The sequence below is a fragment of the Schistocerca gregaria genome, chromosome 2 (assembly GCF_023897955.1).
Source record: "Schistocerca gregaria isolate iqSchGreg1 chromosome 2, iqSchGreg1.2, whole genome shotgun sequence".
In the NCBI taxonomy this organism is placed as follows: domain Eukaryota; kingdom Metazoa; phylum Arthropoda; class Insecta; order Orthoptera; family Acrididae; genus Schistocerca; species Schistocerca gregaria.
This window is the reverse complement of record NC_064921.1, coordinates 520303739-520323200: the sequence shown is the minus strand read 5'-3', so window position 1 is coordinate 520323200 and position 19462 is coordinate 520303739. Positions and strand designations below refer to the sequence as shown.

At 37.4% G+C, this 19462-nt stretch overlaps 1 protein-coding gene across 4 annotated transcripts in view; it reads left to right on the top strand.

Moving 5' to 3' along the window:
* Nucleotides 1–19462, top strand: part of LOC126329815 (stimulator of interferon genes protein homolog) — a 372973-nt gene that overhangs the window by 220688 nt on the left and 132823 nt on the right. For all 4 annotated transcript variants that reach the window (XM_049996215.1, XM_049996214.1, XM_049996213.1 and 1 more), the window contains one exon: nt 8817–9001. In XM_049996215.1, the coding sequence (XP_049852172.1) occupies nt 8817–9001 (185 nt within the window). The remainder of the gene's footprint in view (nt 1–8816; nt 9002–19462) is intronic.

Genomic DNA, 19462 nt, shown 5'->3' with positions numbered 1-19462 from the left:
GGTTACTCTTGCCCATATTCATTCATAATCATACTGATTTTGGATTTTACTGAACTTAATGCTTCTGTTTGTATACATGAGGACCCTAATTTTACTTTGAAGAACTGAATTTTGTGTAAAATTGGTATTTGGTGTAATTTAACAGTATATAAAAGATAATTTGAATATAAGACAATTAGTAATTATGTTGTACGAATTGGATGATACCATAATCATGACATCACAAGCTACCATTTTAAAAGAAGCTGCCACAGCTGAAGGTGGACAGTGACAAGCTGAAACAACTAGTGGTTGGGTTGGTAACAATAGGAGAGTGTGTCACTTCAGTTCGAACTGTACTTCCATTTTGAATATTGTTATGGTGGCAACACTGATGACAGCCGTGTTGGCATGATTCAGATATATGTTTTTGTTTTGGAAATAAAGAAGAAACAAACATTCCATAAAGTTTTTCTTCGTTATTCAAATCACATTGTCACTTCACGCATCAAATGGGGCCATGTAGCTGAAACTCTGCACAAAATGGTGTCAATGAAGATAAAAGTATATCCACAGAAATTGTGGACATGGGTATTCACTAATGGAGCCTTGAGTGAATGCCACAAATGAACATAAATAATGAAATGAGTAAGGATAACACCTTCTGAATGGTTGAGTTATTGATAGGCACACAAGCAAGACTTAGAATATTATTAGCTTTTGGATGATTCCTTCTGTAGCTGTAAGCTACAGAGTATACATTTACAAACACATATGCACATGTTTGGCTACATTGTCCTGGCTGATTACATTGTGCTGCCAATGCAGCTTATTGAGGTGAGAAGCTGTGTCAGGTGGTGGGTGAGGGAAGAAAAGAAGCATGGAGGGAATGGTAGCATTGGTGGGAAGGGGAGTGGGGGTGGATTGACCAGGAGTGAGAGGCAGCAACTCAGTGGATAGGAATGTGACACTGGTAAGCTTGATCTCAGAAATAAAGTTGCTGAACTACTCATTTGTATCGATGAAATGAATTCATCTAGCCAAATTGACATAATCTGCCTCTCTGAACATCAAGTGACCACTGGTATAGATATGTTAGACATTTCAGGATTTAAGCTAGCTTCCTACTTCTGCAGAGTAGATATGGATGGAGGAGGAGTTGCCACATTTATTAAAAACTGCCATAAATTCAAGAACATTGACATTAATAAATTCTGTTTAGAGCAGCATCTAGATGCATGTGCAACAGAAGTAGAGTTCCATAACAGATCCTGTATAATAGTAACTATTTACCGAGCACCTGCAGGAAATTATAATCTATTCATAAATCATCTAGAAGCTCTTTTGGGTTGTTTAACAGTAAGAAACAAAGAAATTTTGATTGCTGGTGACTTTAATACAGATTTTCTAATTCAATCTTCCAGTAAACATTTACTGCAGTTAGTAATGTTGTCTTTCAATCTAACTCACACTGTAAACTTCCCAACTAGGATCACTAAATCCTCAAGCACAGCCATTGATAACATTTTATAGACAAATCAAAGGAACAAAATCATATCATAAAACCTGTAATAAATGGACTGTCAGATCATGACATGCAGCTCCTTTTTTTAGATGTCAATTCTAAGCAGATTATCAAGACTACTAAATCTGAGTACAGGAGAGTATTCCATCAACCAAAAATTGAGTGTTTTTGAAAACTGCTCAAAGATATGAACTGGAAAGATGTTTATAGCACTCATGACATGAATGAAGTTACTCAAATTAAACAGAAGTCTATAATAAAACCATGGATCACACAAGGAATAAAGATTTCCTGTAAGACAAAAAGGAAAATGGATCTGTTGACCAAGAATAGCTCCTATGCTGATGATTTAGCTAAATACAAGGAATACTGTAAAATATTAAAAAAAGTAATTCAGACATCTAAACAAATACACTACGAGAAGAAGATAGCAATGTCAGGGAACAAAATAAAAACAATATGGGATATAGTAAAAGAGGAGACTGGTAGGACCAGAAAGGAACAGGAGCAAATAGCACTAAGGGTAGATGACGCATTAGTAACCGATGGGCATAGTGTGGCAAATCTATTTAACAAGTACTTTATATCCGTTACTGATAGACTGGGATTGTCAGGAACAGTAAATAATGCCCTTGAATATCTGAAACTAGCCTTTACAAATAGCTTCAGGTACATGAATATGTCACTCACTTCACGAAAAGAAATAACTTCCATAATAAAATCTATAAAAACAAAGCATTCTAGTGGTTACAATGAAATATTAACAAAGTTAATTAAGGCATGTTCTTGTGAGTTTAGTACAATTCTAAGTTACTTGTGTAACCAGTCAGTTATAACTGGGACATTTCCTGACTGGCTGAAATATGCAGATCTACATCTACAGCTACATTTATACTCCGTAAGCCACCCAATGGTGTGTGACGGAGGGCACTTTACGTGCCACTGTCATTACCTCTCTTTCCTGTTCCAGACGCGTATGGTTCGCGGGAAGAACGACTGTCGGAAAGCCTCCGTGCGCACTCTAATCTCTCTAATTTTACATTCGTGATCTCCTCAGGAGGTATAAGTAGGGGGAAGCAATATATTCGATACCTCATCCAGAAATGCACCCTTTCGAAACCTGGCGAGCAAGCTACACCGCGATGCAGAGCGCCTCTCTTGCAGAGGCCGCCACTTGAGTTTGTTAAACATCTCCGTAACGCTATCACAGTTACCAAATAACCCTGTGACGAAACGCACCGCTCTTCTTTGGATCTTCTCTATCTCCTCCGTCAACTCGATCTGGTACAGATCCCACACTGATGAGCAATACTCAAGTACAGGTCGAACGAGTGTTTTGTAAGCCACCTCCATTGTTGATGGACTACATTTTCTAAGGACTCTCCCAATGAATCTCAACCTGGTACCTGCCTTACCAACAATTAATTTTATATGATCATTCCACTTCAAATCGTTCCGCACACATACTCCCAGATATTTTACAGAAGTAACTGCTACCAGTGTTTGTTCTGCTATCATATAATCATACAATAAAGGATCCTTCTTTCTATGTATTCGCAATACATTACATTTGTCTATGTTAAGGGTCAGTTGCCACTCCCTGCACCAAGTGCCTATCCGCTGCAGATCTTCCTGCATTTCGCTACAATCTTTTAATGCTGCAACTTCTCTGTATATTACAGCATCATCCGCAAAAAGCCACATGGAACTTCCGACACTATCTACTAGGTGATTTATATATATTGTGAAAAGCAATGGTCCCATAACACTCCCCTGTGGCATGCCAGAGGTTACTTTAAGGTCTGTAGACGTCTCTCCATTGATAACAACATGCTGTGTTCTGTTTGCTAAAAACTCTTCAATCCAGCCACACAGCTGGTCTGATATTCTGTAGGCTCTTACTTTGTCTATCAGGTGACCATGCGGAACTGTATCTAACGCCTCCTCGAAGTCAAGAAAAATAGCATCTACCTGGGAGCCTGTATCTAATATTTTCTGGGTCTCATGAACAATTAAAGCGAGTTGGGTCTCACACGATCGCTGTTTCCGGAATCCATGTTGATTCCTACAGAGTAGATTCTGGGTTTCCAAAAACGACACAATACTCGAGCAAAAAACATGTTCTAAAATTCTACAACAGATCGACATCAGAGATATAGGTCTATAGTTTTGCACATCTGCTCGACGACCCTTCTTGAAGACTGGGACTACCTGCGCTCTTTTCCAATCATTTGGAACCTTCCGTTCCTCTAGAGACTTGCAGTACATGGCTGTTAGAAGGGGGGCAAGTTCTCTCACATACTCTGTGTAGAATCGAATTGGTATCCCGTCAGGTCTAGTGGACTTTCCTCTGTTGAGTGATTCCAGTTGCTTTTCTATTCCTTGGAGACTTATTTCGATGTCAGCCAATTTTTTTTGTTTGTGCGAGGATTTAGAGAAGGAATTGCAGTGCGGTCTTCGTCTGTGAAACAGCTTTGGAACAAGGTGTTTAGTATTTCAGCTTTACGCGTGTCATCCTCTGTTTCAATGCCATCATCATCCCGGAGTGTCTGGATATGCTGTTTCGAGCCACTTACTGATTTAACGTAAGACCAGAACTTCCTAGGATTTTCTGTCAAGTCGGTACATAGAATTTTACTTTCGAATTCACTGAACGCTTCACGCATAGCCCTCCTTACGCTAACTTTGACATCGTTTAGCTTCTGTTTGTCTGAGAGGTTTTGGCTGCGTTTAAACTTGGAATGAAGCTCTCTTTGGTTTTGCAGTAGTTTCCTAACTTTGTTGTTGTACCACAGTGGGTTTTTCCCATCCCTCACAGCTTTACTCGGCACGTACCTGTCTAAAGCGCATTTTACGATTGCCTTGAACATTGCCTTGATTGCCTTGATTTTTCCATAAACACTCAACATTGTCAGGGTCGGAACAGAAATTTTCGTTTTGATCTGTTAGGTAGTCTGAAATCTGCCTCCTATTACTCTTGCTAAACAGATAAACCTTCCTCCCTTTTTTTATATTCCTATTAACTTCCATATTCAGGGATGCTGCAACAGCCTTATGATCACTGATTCCCTGTTCTGCACATACAGAGTCGAAAAGATCGGGTCTATTTGTTATCAGTAGGTCCAACATGTTATCTCCATGAGTGGGTTTTCTGTTTAATTGCTCGAGGTAAATTTCGGATAGTGCACTCAGTATAATGTCACTCAATGCTCTGTCCCTACCACCCGTCCTAAACATCTGAGTGTCCCAGTCTATATCTGGTAAATTGAAATCTCCAACTAAGACTATAACATGCTGAGAAAATTTATGTGAAATGTACTCCAAATTTTCTCTCAGTTGTTCTGCCACTAATGCTGCTGAGTCGGGAGGTCGGGGAAAGGAGCCAATTATTAACCTAGCTCGGTTGTTGAGTGTAACCTCCACCCATAATAATTCACAGGAACTATCCACTTCTACTTCACTACAGGATAAACTACTACTAACCACCGGTTAAATGCAATCTATTCTTTTTAAACACCGTCTGTACCTTTGTAAAAATTTTGTAGGAATTTATCTCTGGCTTGAGCCAGCTTTCTGTACCTATAACGATTTCAGCTTCGATGCTTTCTATCAGCACTTGAAGTTCCGGTATGTTACCAATGCAGCTTCGACAGTTTACAATTACAATACCGATTGCTGCTTGGTCCCCACATGTCCTGACTTTGCCCCGCGCCCTTTGAGGCTGTTGCCCTTTCTGTACTTGCCCGAGGCCATCGAACCTAAAAAAACCGCCCAGCCCACGCCACACAACCCCTGCTACCCGTGTAGCAACTTGTTGCGTGTAGTGGACTCCTGACCTATCCAGTGGAACCCGAAACCCCACCACCCTATGGCGCAAGTTGAGGTATCTGCAGCCCACACGGTCGCAGAACTGTCTCAGCCTCTGATTCAGACCCTCCACTCGGCTCTGTACCAAAGGTCCGCAGTCAATCCTGTTGACGCTGCTGCAGATGGTGAGCTCTGCTTTCATCCCGCTAGCAAGACTGGCAGTCTTCACCAAATCAGATAGCCGCTGGAAGCCAGAGAGGATTTCCTCCAATCCATAGCGACACACATCATTGGTGCCGACATGAGTGACCATCTGCAGATGGGTGCACCCTGTACCCTTCATGGCATCCAGAAGGACCCTTTCCACATCTGGATGACTCCCCCCGGTATGCACACGGAGTGCACATTGGTTTTCTTCCCCTCTCTTGCTGCCATATCCCTAAGGGGCCCCATTACGCGCCTGACGCTGGAGCTCCCAACTACCAGTAAGCCCACCCTCTGTGACTGCCGGGATCTTGCACACTGAGGGGCAACCTCTGGAACAGAACAAGCAGCCATGTCAAGGGAACAGAACAAGCAGCCATGTCAAGCCGAAGATCAGTATCAGCCTGAAACCGAGCCTGAAACCGGTTCATCAGACAATCTGGAGAGGCCTTCCATTCAGCCCTCCAGAATGTCTTTCGCCCCCTGCCACACCTTGAGACGACCTCCCACTCTTCCGCAGGTGAGGGATCAGCCTCAATGCGGGCAGTATCCTGGGCAACCACAGTCGTAGTCCGATCGGGGGATGCGTGGGATGAGCTGGCCGTCCACGACAAACCCCGTGCGGACCCCCACAGTGATGCCCATTGGCAACAGCCTCAAGCTGTGTGACCGAAGCCAACACTGCCTGAAGATGGGAGCGAAGGGATGCCAACTCAGCCTGCATCTGAATACAGCAGTTGCAGTCCCTATCCATGCTAAAAACTGTTGTGCAAAGAATGTCTGAACTAATCTACAGAGAGCGCAAACAAATCGACACAAATTTAAATGGTTATTAAAATACAAGATTGCCTAGTAAATGCAGTAATGCTGCTACTTGCGCACTGCTGACACACTGCTCGGCGGCGGAAGGAGACTACGCGATTTTACACTATTCAGGTACTAAAATGCGATGCTACAACTCTCAAATACTATAATACGCCCAAATTTATGAATTAAACATTGCAAGTACCAAAAACACGCAAAGAAATTAAGAATTAAACTATGTGACAAATGAGTGAGCTAGAAGTATACGACTTGCTGCTGCAGCCTCTTATCCAACGGCGGCAGGGAGCCTCTATTCAAGAAAGGGGGTAAAGAGATGCCATCAAACTACAGACCGATTTCACTTTTGCCAGCATTCTCAAAAATTTTAGAAAAAAGTAATGTACAGGCAGCTTCTCAACCATCTGACCACAAATAACATATTATCAAGAACACAGTTTGGATTTCTGAAGGGTTCTGACATCAAAAAGGCTATTTACACCTACAGTGAAAAGGTACTTAATTCATTAAATAACAAGTTACAAGCAGCAGGTATTTTCTGTGATTTGTCAAAGGCATTCGATTGTGTAAACCATAACATCCTTTTAAATAAATTAGAATTCTATGATGTCAAGGGCAGTGCTGCAAAATGGTTCAAGTCATACCTCGCTAACAGGAAACAAAGGGTGTCAGTGCAAGGGACTAGTGAACTAAGTCATCAGTCATCATCAGAATGGGAAGAAATTACATGTAGTGTCCCACAAGGATCCATCTTAGGGCCATTGCTCTTTCTTGTGTACATTAATGATCTCTCATCAGTTACACTGCCAGAAGCAGAGTTCGTTTTGTTTGCAGATGACACAAGTATTGCAATAAATAGCATGTCGAGTGTAGTTCTAGAAAGATCTGCTAATGATATTTTCATTGATATTAATAATTTCCAACAAACAGCTCAGTTCATACATACAATACCAGGAACAAAAATTATCTGCACAAGGACTTAAAAGCACTTACTTTAGTTCAAAAGGGGTCCACTCACTGACATTAAACTTAGAAAAGACTCACTATATGCAGTTCAGAACCTGTAAGAGGTTTCCACCCAGCATATGCATAAAGTATGAAGAAGAGAAGATAGAAGAGGTTGATAGTCTACAATTCCTGGGATGACAACTTGATAATAAATTCAGTTGGGAGGAGCACACCACAGAACTGCAGAAACGCCTTAACAAATCTGTATTTGCAATTCGAGTGTTAGCAGACATAGACGACATTAAAGTGAAAAAGCTTGCATACGTTGCCTACTTTCATTTCATAATGTCATATGGTATAATATTTTGGGGCAACTCCTCAAGTCAAACAAAAGTATACAGAGTCCAAAAGCGTGTAATACGTATTATTTGTGGAGTAAACTTACGGACGTCATGTAGAAACCTCTTCAAAGAACTGGGTATACTAACTACTGCCTCTCAGTATATTTACTCCTGAATAAAATTTGTCCTAAATAATATATCTCTTTTTCCAACAAACAGCTCAGTTCATACATACAATACCAGGAACAAAAATTATCTGCACAAGGACTTAAAAGCACTTACTTTAGTTCAAAAGGGGTCCACTACTCAGGAACACTCATCTTCAATAATTTGCCAGCTAACATAAAAAATTTAGCTACAAATAAAGATCAGTTTAAAAGGAGCCTGAAAGACTTACTAGTGGCCAACTTCTTCTACTCCATTGACGAATTTTTTAATAGAAACAAATGATGTGTTGTATATATTTATACCATTAGTATTGTTATTTCAGCTTAAAAAAAATTGACATGTTCCACATCCACAAGGATCTCCTCAACACAGATCTATGGAACAAAAAACTAATCTAATCTAATCTAATCTAATCTGACGACAGTTTCATCGCTATCAACACTGTTAGGAACTAGAGATTTTGTGTTAGTGATCTTTAGACTACACTTATAACTGACATAGACACACATTCAGTATATCCTTTGATCCTGTAATCCTCCAGGCTTCAGTCTCCACCCTTACTTGTGCCTTGCTCTTCTCCATCCCTGCCGCATGTCACTACTTTCTATCATCCTGAATTCACATGATCCTCTCCACAGTCTTCCTCTTTCTCTGTTCTATCTGCCCTTCCCAATCCACAGTTCCATGTCACCCATATGCTCTATTGTGCCGTGCTTTACTAGTCATGTTCCCATCGGGGATGGTATGCACTTGCCTGCCTCTGCCTTAGCACTGGCTTTCCCAGTTACAGGTTAACATGGATTCTGAACCCCAATATATCTTGGCATTTTTCACATTAGCCAATCATCTCTAAAAGTGAAAGCCACATAAATGACAGAAAAATGCTTGGACTGACTCCTATACTATATTGTATGCTTTTAAAGATACGTTAATAAAATGTATTTTTCTTATATGTATAATGTCTTTACTTTAAATGAGATTTACTGCTTTGTCTCAACTTCCTGTTTTTCTTCTCTTTGCAGTATTATTCTGTTTTTTTGCATTGCTAACTACACAACTTTTGCTGATAAGATTCAGTCTTCTTTGTGAAGAATGGCACCATATCCATGGCAGATATGGTGGCAGCAAAATACGTTTGTTCAGAAATGTTTGGAACATGAACATGAAAACAATGTCAGCTTTCATCATTGGTGTTGTTTATACCACAGTAAGTTGTAATTACTTTTTAGTATTACTGATATTGAAAGTTCTGGGGTTAAAATTAGTTGTATTAATGTCAGGTTTAGCAGTATGACATAATAACATATATGTTTACCACTAATCATATAAAACTGAAACATAATGGAGAGAGTATTTTGCTTTTCTACAGGGCACTGCAGAATGACATTTAAAAATTTTGGTGATTGTAGAGGATAAAATTCAGAACATTATGCCGTAGAGTAGCTATAGCTCGATATGTGAAAGCGAATTTCTGCAACACTATGCACTTTTTGTGCATTCAATGAAACACTAGAATAATGTGGTTTTTAAAAAGTTTGTTGACAATAGAGTACAAACACTGTAAACCAAACGTGTTCCTTCTTTAGTGTAGAGTGAATGTCCAGTGTTATAACCATCATACCATAATGTACAACAATGAACTTTGTTTGGTGTGAGTCTCTCTGAGATTCCACACTCTCCTCTAATGGTATCAAGCACTGTAAAGATGTGCTCGATAAGCTCAGGTACTGTCCCTACTGGTGTTGAGTAGACAAGGACTTTACATAGTGCCCCAGTGGAAAAAGTTGAGAGACATGATGTTTGGGGACTGCTTATTGCAAGGGATTGGGCATCCCTTTCCATTTACTCTCTGCTGAGGTTGTCTGTGAGATATGCCTTGGCATGATGATCAAATTGCACTGGAGTACCATCGTTCTAAAACTATAAACTAGTGGACACTTGTAAGGGAATGTACTCTGGACGTTCTGACAAAGTCGTTCTCTAGAAAGTTCAAATACCATGCACCATTGAAACGATATGGTAAGATGCGTGGTCCAGTAAGGTGATCTCCAAGAATTTCAGCCCAATTGTTTACCAAGAATATAATCTGGTAATTTCTCATAGAGGTAGTGCATGGATTTTCAACAGCCCAGTGGTGGCTGTAGAAACTTTATTTCACAGTTCTGAGCATAAGATCCCTATATCAAAATGTTCTGAATGTCATTCTATAGCAGTGTGTATAATAGTGGTGAGTAAAACACAGGAACCATTCACTTTCAGTTGAAATACAGAAATGTCTGCAACCATCCTGTAATGTTACTGACTTGGATTTTATCTCGGTAGTAGTGCTGCTTTTCTCTTTGGCATCTGTCTTCCAGCTCTTATTTGGTCTAGTCACAGGCTTGTCAGGCGATGATCACAAAAAGTCGCGATCTTTTCACATGATTGACATCAGTAAAAAGGGTGACAATGATTGCATTCAATAATTTAGACAGTTCATGTGTCACAAGTGAGTACCTACACTATGATTCTTTTGAAAGAATGGAAAATTTTAACTGTACACTTTCACTGATGAGTTCTGTCTAACAAACAGCATGAAATTGATTGTAGTTACTTAGTCACTGCAAATAGTAACTTTTCACATTAAAGAACTTATTACATGATGACAGTCTTTCTTGTTGTGCCTCTCTGCATCTCTATGGGTCATCTTTATGGTGAGTAAAGTAATATTTATATTCTAACATAGAGTTTCCTTTGTTTGAATACTTAATGTGCTGTGGTATTACATGTAATTAAAGTACACGTAATAAAATACCATACCTAATAAAACATACAGTCAGATTTGTCGACATGGTTAATAGTTAAATATAGAACTAAATGTTCTAAGTTACTTACTAAGTAATAAAAGAATAGAGGGCATACAACAAAATTTCCCAGTGTGGTTAATAGAAAAACATGAGCCAACATTATTTAGTTACTAGCAATTCATTATACCCATAAAAAAAGACACCAGAAGGGACAAAAAAGGATAGAAAGTTGGCACAAACATAAATTATTATGAGTTATTTAGGACTATTTTTGAAGAGTGTAAAAAGCTTCCCCTTTCAGCAGTTTTTGGGTTTTAATTCTAAAGATATGAAGAGAAACAGTACCGTCAGATGGCTTGCAGAGTATGGATGTAGATGTAGATGTAGATGTGTCTGCACAGGTAGCAAGCTGAAAAGTTTAATTCCTGTAGTAAATAATTTTTTTTACAAATTACATTGAGCAAATGTTGAATGAAAAACTGATCATTGTTCTACAAAAAGTTAATACAAACTTCTAGAATATCAATTAAAATACATGGTTACATACATAATTTTAAATTTTTAGAAAGAAATTTTTTCTGAAAGAAACAGTGTAAATAAAAATGTAAATGTCCATTTGTTCAAACTTGTAAATCTCCAAAAGATTTTCACCAATTCGTTTGAAATTTTGACACAACATTGCATTTGAACATGAGCATTTTTTTGCATACCTGCTGAAAAGCCATATGTGTAAAGGGATACGTCATTAGCAAAAATCTTGGTCTCTCTCTCTCTCTCTCTCTCTCTCTCTCTCTCTCACACACACACACACACACACACACACACACACACACACACACAAACAAATAAATAAACATTGTGACAAAATTTCAAAGGAGTCAGTGTGTTTGCTGACAACATCTCCCCTATGGTGCCACAGTAGGTATATAAAAACACACATCTATTAGATGTGATTAAATTAGATTATATCCATTATTAACTTCATTATTTCATATAACTTCATCACTTTATACAGTTTCATTAATACCTCTTTACTTCATTTACTTCAATATTCCATTAAATACTTCTGTATTATAACATTATAAATGTGTCAGAATTTCAAAGCATTTGGTGAACAACTTTCAGAGATTTATAGTTTTGTACATATGAACATTTACATCTACACAAATAAAAATGTAAATATTTGTGTGTTCCAAATTTGAAAACCTCCACAAGTTCTTTACCAATTACTTGGAAATTTGGACACAATGCTGCATTCGAATATGTGTGTGTTTTTATATACCTATTTTTTTTTAAACAAGTATAAATAAATATGTGATATGCAAAGAGGAAATGTTACTACCAGAAATTTAAAGGAGTTCTTGATCCAAGTACTTCAGATTTTTACACAATATTCTACAATAGTGCACTGTTGTTAGCAAACAGGAATGTTACATTTATGGATTATCAGTTTATGATTAGAACACTACTAGAGAATCTGAATAAGCAATAACAATAAATAAGTCTAAAGGTCAGAGAGAGAGGGAAAGAGGAGAAGGACAGAGGGCTGGAACAGAGACAGGGGGGAGAAGGATATGAGGATGTACATCCAGTTCACATATATATTAGAAATGTGCTCTTTTATGTGTAGAGTCCCTGTCTGTTGTGAAGAACAAAAAAATTCAAACTATGATTATATTGCACTAGGAATCAGCATACTTCATTGAGTCAATGGCTTTAGCCTGACCCCCAGTATCCATTAGTACTTAGGGAGAGTTCCTTCTAGTCATTTATGAGCCTGCCATCACATTACTCAATATCCATATTTGCAGAAACATGGAAAACTAAAAATTAGCAATCAGTATTATAAATCTACAACATACCTGTGAAAATTTGTAAATCCTTAGAAAAGAAGGAAGATTTTTAGCATTTTATTACTATGGTCTTCAAGTGAACTGGACGGTAGCTGTACTGGAGACTAAAGTGGTCTTAGAGAACATTATTTCATTCAAAAATTTCAATTACTGTTAATGTTACTGTAGTCAGTTGTTTATTTCTGCCAGGCTTTTTACATTTTTTTCTATTTTATCATACTTTACGATGAAAAAAAGGTATGCAGAGTAACTTAATACACGATGTAAGTAATGCAAAGTTATTAATGACAAGTTGACACTACAAAGCACATCAGTATCCTGGAAACACATTTACAGCAGTATATAGTATATACTTTTTGAATTGTTAAATAATCTATATTTTATTCCACATTTTCAAACAATTTTGTTGGCTTTTCCTTCAACATTACCATTGCTTTTATGAGATTACTGAATTGTTTTAACCACAGTGCCGTAATTTTCATATAAATTATCAGAACGTTGCTTCAGATCACACAGACGGTCTTATCTCTCATACATAATCATGTCTTAATGTTTACTGGCACTTATATCTTTACTCACAGTTGCTAACTGATAAAGTGCAATCCCAAACCTTAACTAACACAAAGACTGGATCCCTAACAACTGCCGTAACCATTGCTACTTCACATTATACCTTTCATATTCTCCATTATTAACTTCATTATTTCATATAACTTCATCACTTTATACATTTTCATTAATACCTCTTTACTTCATTTACTTCAATATTCCATTAAATACTTCTGTATTATAACTTTATTAAATGTCAATTCCTTACTTAGCCCTATTGATACAATAACTCTAAAGGATCACATATGAGGATAGTTAACAGAGAGAATCCATAATTTCCCTTTACACAACAGATAACATGCGAGTTAATCCACGGATTATTTAATTTTGAATGACAGTTACACTGTCACAAATTTTTCTGAAAACTCATTACACAGGCACCTGAATTTGATTTGTGTAATTTTTATCTTGCTTCACGTTTTACATAATTTTTAGCTGCAAGAAATTCAGTATTTGGTGCAACACATCAACATTATTAGATTAAAAGATAAAATACAACATTTTTCACTTAATTTTGCTGACATATCATTAGCTTCCATTCTCTTAGCCATAGTTAATAAATGCTGCAATATAGATTTTTCTTTACATTTCAGTTAAGCATAGTAGAAGATGATTACCATTTACTTACCATCTAAAGACAGGATAGCACAAGATATAAGTGGCACAAATCTTGTGTTACTCATTGTAAGAACATATTATGACTGCATTTTAAAATGTGCCATACTTTAATGTCCTGCTACTTGCTGTAGATGTGGTTGTCCCTGACAATTTTTTTTATCAGATGAAAAACATGAATTGTGTAAAAGTGAAATTTTACCAATGGTGGATGATATACAAGCTGTCAGGATATTTTTATGGGTGACTGAGGACAGTGCACAGAACAACAACACACCAGTACTGTACTTCATTTGCATACTAATAATTACAGCCATTAGGATTAGTATGTTTTTAGTGTAATTAGTACCTCCAAGTAGACGTGGCAAGAGTAAGCCTTTAATGCTTGTTTTTCCCTGTGCAACAGGTCAAGTGTGGACATAAGGATGGAAAATGATAGTCTCTACTACATATAGTAAATTATGTGACTTTTTTCAGGAAGACTGTTAGATATAAAGACAAAACAAGAAACATACTGAAGTGGGTACATACTAAGATACCAGTGATCACAATATCTACACTTATACCTCTAACACCCTGTAGCACAGTGTCTTAAAATAGTTTCATAAAAACATGAATAAGGTGAAATTCCTGTAAGGGTGAATAACATGCAGCATAGAGCAAAAGGTCATAACCATAGTGAATCCTAATGTAAATAGTGTAAATGTGAAAATTCTGCAAGTGTAAAAAACATAGCAAGCACAATGTGAATAGTGTAAATGTGAAAGTTCTCCAATTGTCAAAAACATCATAAAGCACATTATGAATAGGGCAAAAGTGACATTTTACCCAGTGTGGACAACATATGCTACAGAGAAAAATGTCATAAAATAGTCATATGAAAGCATAAATAGTATAAAAATGAAAATTCTCCATGTTTAAAAGACAAATGAGAAAGATGTAAGACTGTATTGAACCACAATACAGATAGTATAAAAGTGAAGATTTTACAATGGTGAACAGCTTGTGGTGTAGAGGAAAATGTCAGAAATGTGCAGTACTGAAAAATGTAGCCCTTCCTCCAGGGTGAACAATATGTAGTACTGTGCAATGTACTATTAGGAATTCAAAACCATCAACCCATACATTGTAATGCTAGATGAGTATAGATAATAATTTGAATGCGCCAGTGTTTGGTATGCCTTCCTATGAAAATATGGTCAAAAAAAGACAGACTGTGGAACAACCGATCAGCCTATCTAGGGCAGAGGTCAAAGAGAGTGCACCAGAAAATGAAGAATGGGTTCACCCAGAGGGGAGGCACTATTTGCCAGTGAGTGTAAGCACTGAAGAGCAGTGAACTGCCAACCTCTGTTCTTTTCATTAGTGTCAGAAAGAAATTGGGTCAATGCAGTTGTTGATGCATTTCATGACATTATGTACTGAGTATAGTAACAGATCAGACGTGGAATACACTGACAGAAAAAAATCACAACATCAAATAATAATTAATGTAGAGTAATGAAATTTTGGAGCTACATTTGCCTAGGTAAAATATGTAACTGATGAACATAGATAGACCACAGGTTAATGTAAGTTTGAGATAAGCTGCTGCAAATGTGAAATGCTGATACATTAATAACCAGTGTAACTGGCAGAATGTTGAATGAAAGCACACAAACGTGCATGCACTGTGCTGTACAGGTGCCGAATATCATGTTGTTTGATGGAGTTCCGTGCCCGTTGCACTTGATTGGTCAGTGCAGGGACAGTTAGTGCTGTTTGTAGATGATGCTGGAGTTGTCATCCCATATATGCTCTGTTGGAGACAGGTCTGATGATTGAGCAGGCCAAGATAATATGTCGACACACAGATCTGATGATCGAGCAGGCCAAGACAGTATGTCAAAACTCTGTAGAGGATGTTGGGTTACAACAGCAGTATGTAGGTGAGTGTTATCCTGTTGGAATACACCCCCTGGAATTCTGTTCATGAATGGCAGTGCAACAGTTCAAATCGCCAGACTGAGGAATAAATTTGCAGTCAGTGTGCGTGGAACAAACACGAGAGTGCTCCTGCTGTCACACTAAATGTCACCCCAGACCATAACTCCAGGTATAGGTCCAGTATGTGTAGCACACAGACAGATTGGTTGCAGGCCCTCAACTGGCCACTTTCTAACCAGCACATGGCCATCATTGGAACTGAAGCAGAACTAGCTTTATTAGAAAACATAAAAAATCTCCATCCTTTCCTCCAATAAGCTCTCACTTGACACCACAGAAGTAGCAAAAGGTGGTAGTTTGAGGTCAGTGGAATGCATATGACAGGGTGTCTGACTCAGAGCTCTTCTTGAAGTAACCAGTTTGTAACAGTTCATTGTGGCACTGTGGTGCCAACTGCTGCTGCAGATGCAGTACACAATGGTCTTTCCTGTTGGTAGAGCCAAGTGGCAGTCCAGATCCCTGTCTTCGTGTGACTGTACATCCTTGTGACCATAGCTGCCATCAGTTGTGTACAGTGGCTACATTCCTACTAAGGAACATCTACCTTCTTGTAGCCCTATTACATAACCTCATTCAAACCCAGTTAGCTGATGATAATGGCATTTTTGTCCCCTTAAAGGAATTCTTGACTAACATCAACTCATGATGTCCAGTCTCAAACGTAACTAACTTTCACGACCATTACAATATGTATATAAAGCAATCCTGATTTTCATCCTCACAGTAGGGCTACTAGAGCCACTGTTATGTGACTGGTGTGAAATTTGAATGGACACCATCTTTCTGATGCAGAAACACACATACCAACTTTTGTTTATGTCACACTATTCTGTCTTGGTGTTGTGATTGTTTCTGTCATTGTACGAGGGTTGGAACTTTAATTGTGGCAACTATTTATTTACAGCTTGTACAAAATATATGTCTGTTTCAAAGTTTTACTGACCTTCAAAGAAGTCACCATCATTGTGGATAACCTGTTGCCAGTGATGTGGAAGTCATAGGATACTCTTAGCAGTGCCAGTTGTGTTGACAGTTCGAGTGATGTGGTCTATTGCCCGATGAATTTGTAGCAGTTTTGATGCGAATGCTGTGAAGTGTTTCGCTCAGTTTAGAAATCGAGTTGAACTTATGAGGGCTTAAGTCAGGGGGGTGCAGTAGATGGTATAGCACTTAGCAGCCCCATCAGTCAAACAAATCAGTAACGGCTTGCACTGTACATGCTTGAGCACTGTCCTGCAAAATGATGGTTGGGTCCTGTAGAAAGTGTCACACTTCTGTCTCTAAGCTGGTCATACATTGTATTCCAAAAATGAATAGCTGACCATCATTTTGCAGAACAGTTCTCAAGCATATACAGTGCAAGCTGTTATTGATTTGTTTGGCTGATGGGGCTGCTAAGTGCTATACCACCTACTACAGTAGAAAGTGTCACACTTCTGTCTCTAAGCTGGTCGTACATTGTATTCCAAAAATGAATAGCTGACCATCATTTTGCAGAACAGTTCTCAAGCATATACAGTGCAAGCTGTTATTGATTTGTTTGGCTGATGGGGCTGCTAAGTGCTATACCACCTACTACAGTCACTTGAGTTAAGCCCTCGTAAGTTCAACTTGATTTCTAAACTGAAGGAAACACTTCATGGGATTCACTTCAGAACTGCTACAAATTCGTTGGGCAATAGACCGCACCAGTCGAACTGTCAACACAACTGGCACTGCTAAGAGTATGCTACGACTTCCACATCTCTGGCAATGGGTTATACACAATGCTGGTGACTGCTTTGAAAGTCAGTAAAACTTTGAAACCGATATCTATTTTATACGAGCTGTAAATAAATATTTGTCACTATCAAAGTTCCAACCCTCATGTATCAGTAGGAATTCAAAAGAACAATTCTATGAAGTTAACAAAAGGAGTAGGTAGGTTATGTCCTAGTAAAAATCCATAAGGATCAGCCAGTAAACATTCACCAAAGAATGGTTTCAGAAGCCAGCATTTGAACAGACTCATATTCAGATACAGTACAGAGGCAAGGAAGAGTGAACCATAAAAGAAAAGAGTGGTTTCATCTAAAATGGGTATACAGTACTTGTCAAGCACTAAAGAGCAGTGAACCCCTGTGTACTTTTTTTTATTTACTTACAAAATTACTTTTTTTTCTTTTTTCCAACTTCAAGAATAAATCAGAATTCCATTGTTCCTCTTTTAAACATTTTACAGTTAGTGTGCATGGTTCCATATCATTAGTATTCTTTAAGCTAAATATGTTTTTAGACATATGTAGAAATTTATACATTTCGTCATTTACTTCCTCGATCTTGAGTGATACCAAATCTCCTGCTTCGAAATTAGGAGATTTCACTTTGTTATCATATCTTCTTTTTCTCTCCATAGCGTTCTTTTTAATTGTTTATTTTGCCATCCTATTTTTTCTTTTTTAGTTATTTAACTTAAAATAAGAAACTCTATTTTCTGCCCAATAATATTGGTTGACTGTTCCCCATCCCATACATTAATTCTTAAGGATCAAAATTGGTAGATTCATTCTGTGAGTTATTTATTATGTTTTAAAGACTCTTTACGTGACTTGGCCAGGCAGTTAATTTCTGCTTCATTAACTAGATGATTTCTTTCGTTACTCTTATGTATTTACTTGTAGGAAATTGGTTGGAATCTTTGTATCTTGGTTATACACACCTGTCTCAATTTTATGTACCATAGTTGGAGCTGGTTGCATTTCAGTTACCTCACTGACAATTTTATAAGTTTTATGGTCCCCTTTACTAACACATTCTGTCCCCAAATCTTTACTGTACCAACACTTGCATTGACATACTTCTACATTCGTTTTATCATTACTATCTGTTTGTTCAACTTAGAAATCAGTACATTGCCACCATCAGACTATGTTTGCCCAATGTGCATTGTTTGAGCCTTGACATGAAACAACTACTTCTACCTGTCTATGACAATAATTTTCAATTTTGTTTTTACTGGACCAAATATCAGTACTGAAAGCTAATAATTTTGATTCCAAATTGTCTTTTATATTATCTAGTGTACTTTCCAAGCAAACTTTCTCAACGAATGTACTCCCATATTTAATAAATTTGAAGTTCTCATTTACATTTACCCCTATATGTAGTTTCCTCTTCTTAATGATAGATCCTATGATTTCTTTTGTTACCCATACCCACATTTATAACCAAATGTTTGGCGTGCTATACTTCTTTTCTAATTACTATAATTTTTCAACTAGGAGATGAATTATTCAAAAATATGGATTTTTGGAAACTGCAATATTATTAGTATGAAAGGATGATATAAATTATTTGATTTAGTTTCAAATTTTAATGGGTCATTCTAGAATTTGAAACTTTGTTTTGCAATTTATTTATAACAATTTTTTTGGAAACATAACTAATTTTTTCATATGACAAATAACAAGGTGTAAAATGAAGTACACAATTTTTAATGTAATTAACGTTCATCAGTGGAAATTTTGTGTAATACATATTCTTTATACATCATAATTTCATTTTAAATAAACAGAGCATAATACATTTTTATATTTAGGATACTTATAACTAGTTACTGAATAATGAGTTTCAGTCCAAAACATTCTAGCTAAAATTTCAATAATTTCTAAAATTAGTATTCATTCACCATATATTTAATAGATTATATGATAGAAAACTTCAGTGTTAAATAAATAGGTAGCTCTTTGTTTTTATTTCTAAGTATCTCTTCGTTTCAAAATAAATGATGAGACAATGAATCTGTATAGCTATGTTAAATACAGATTCTGAAAAAATGGT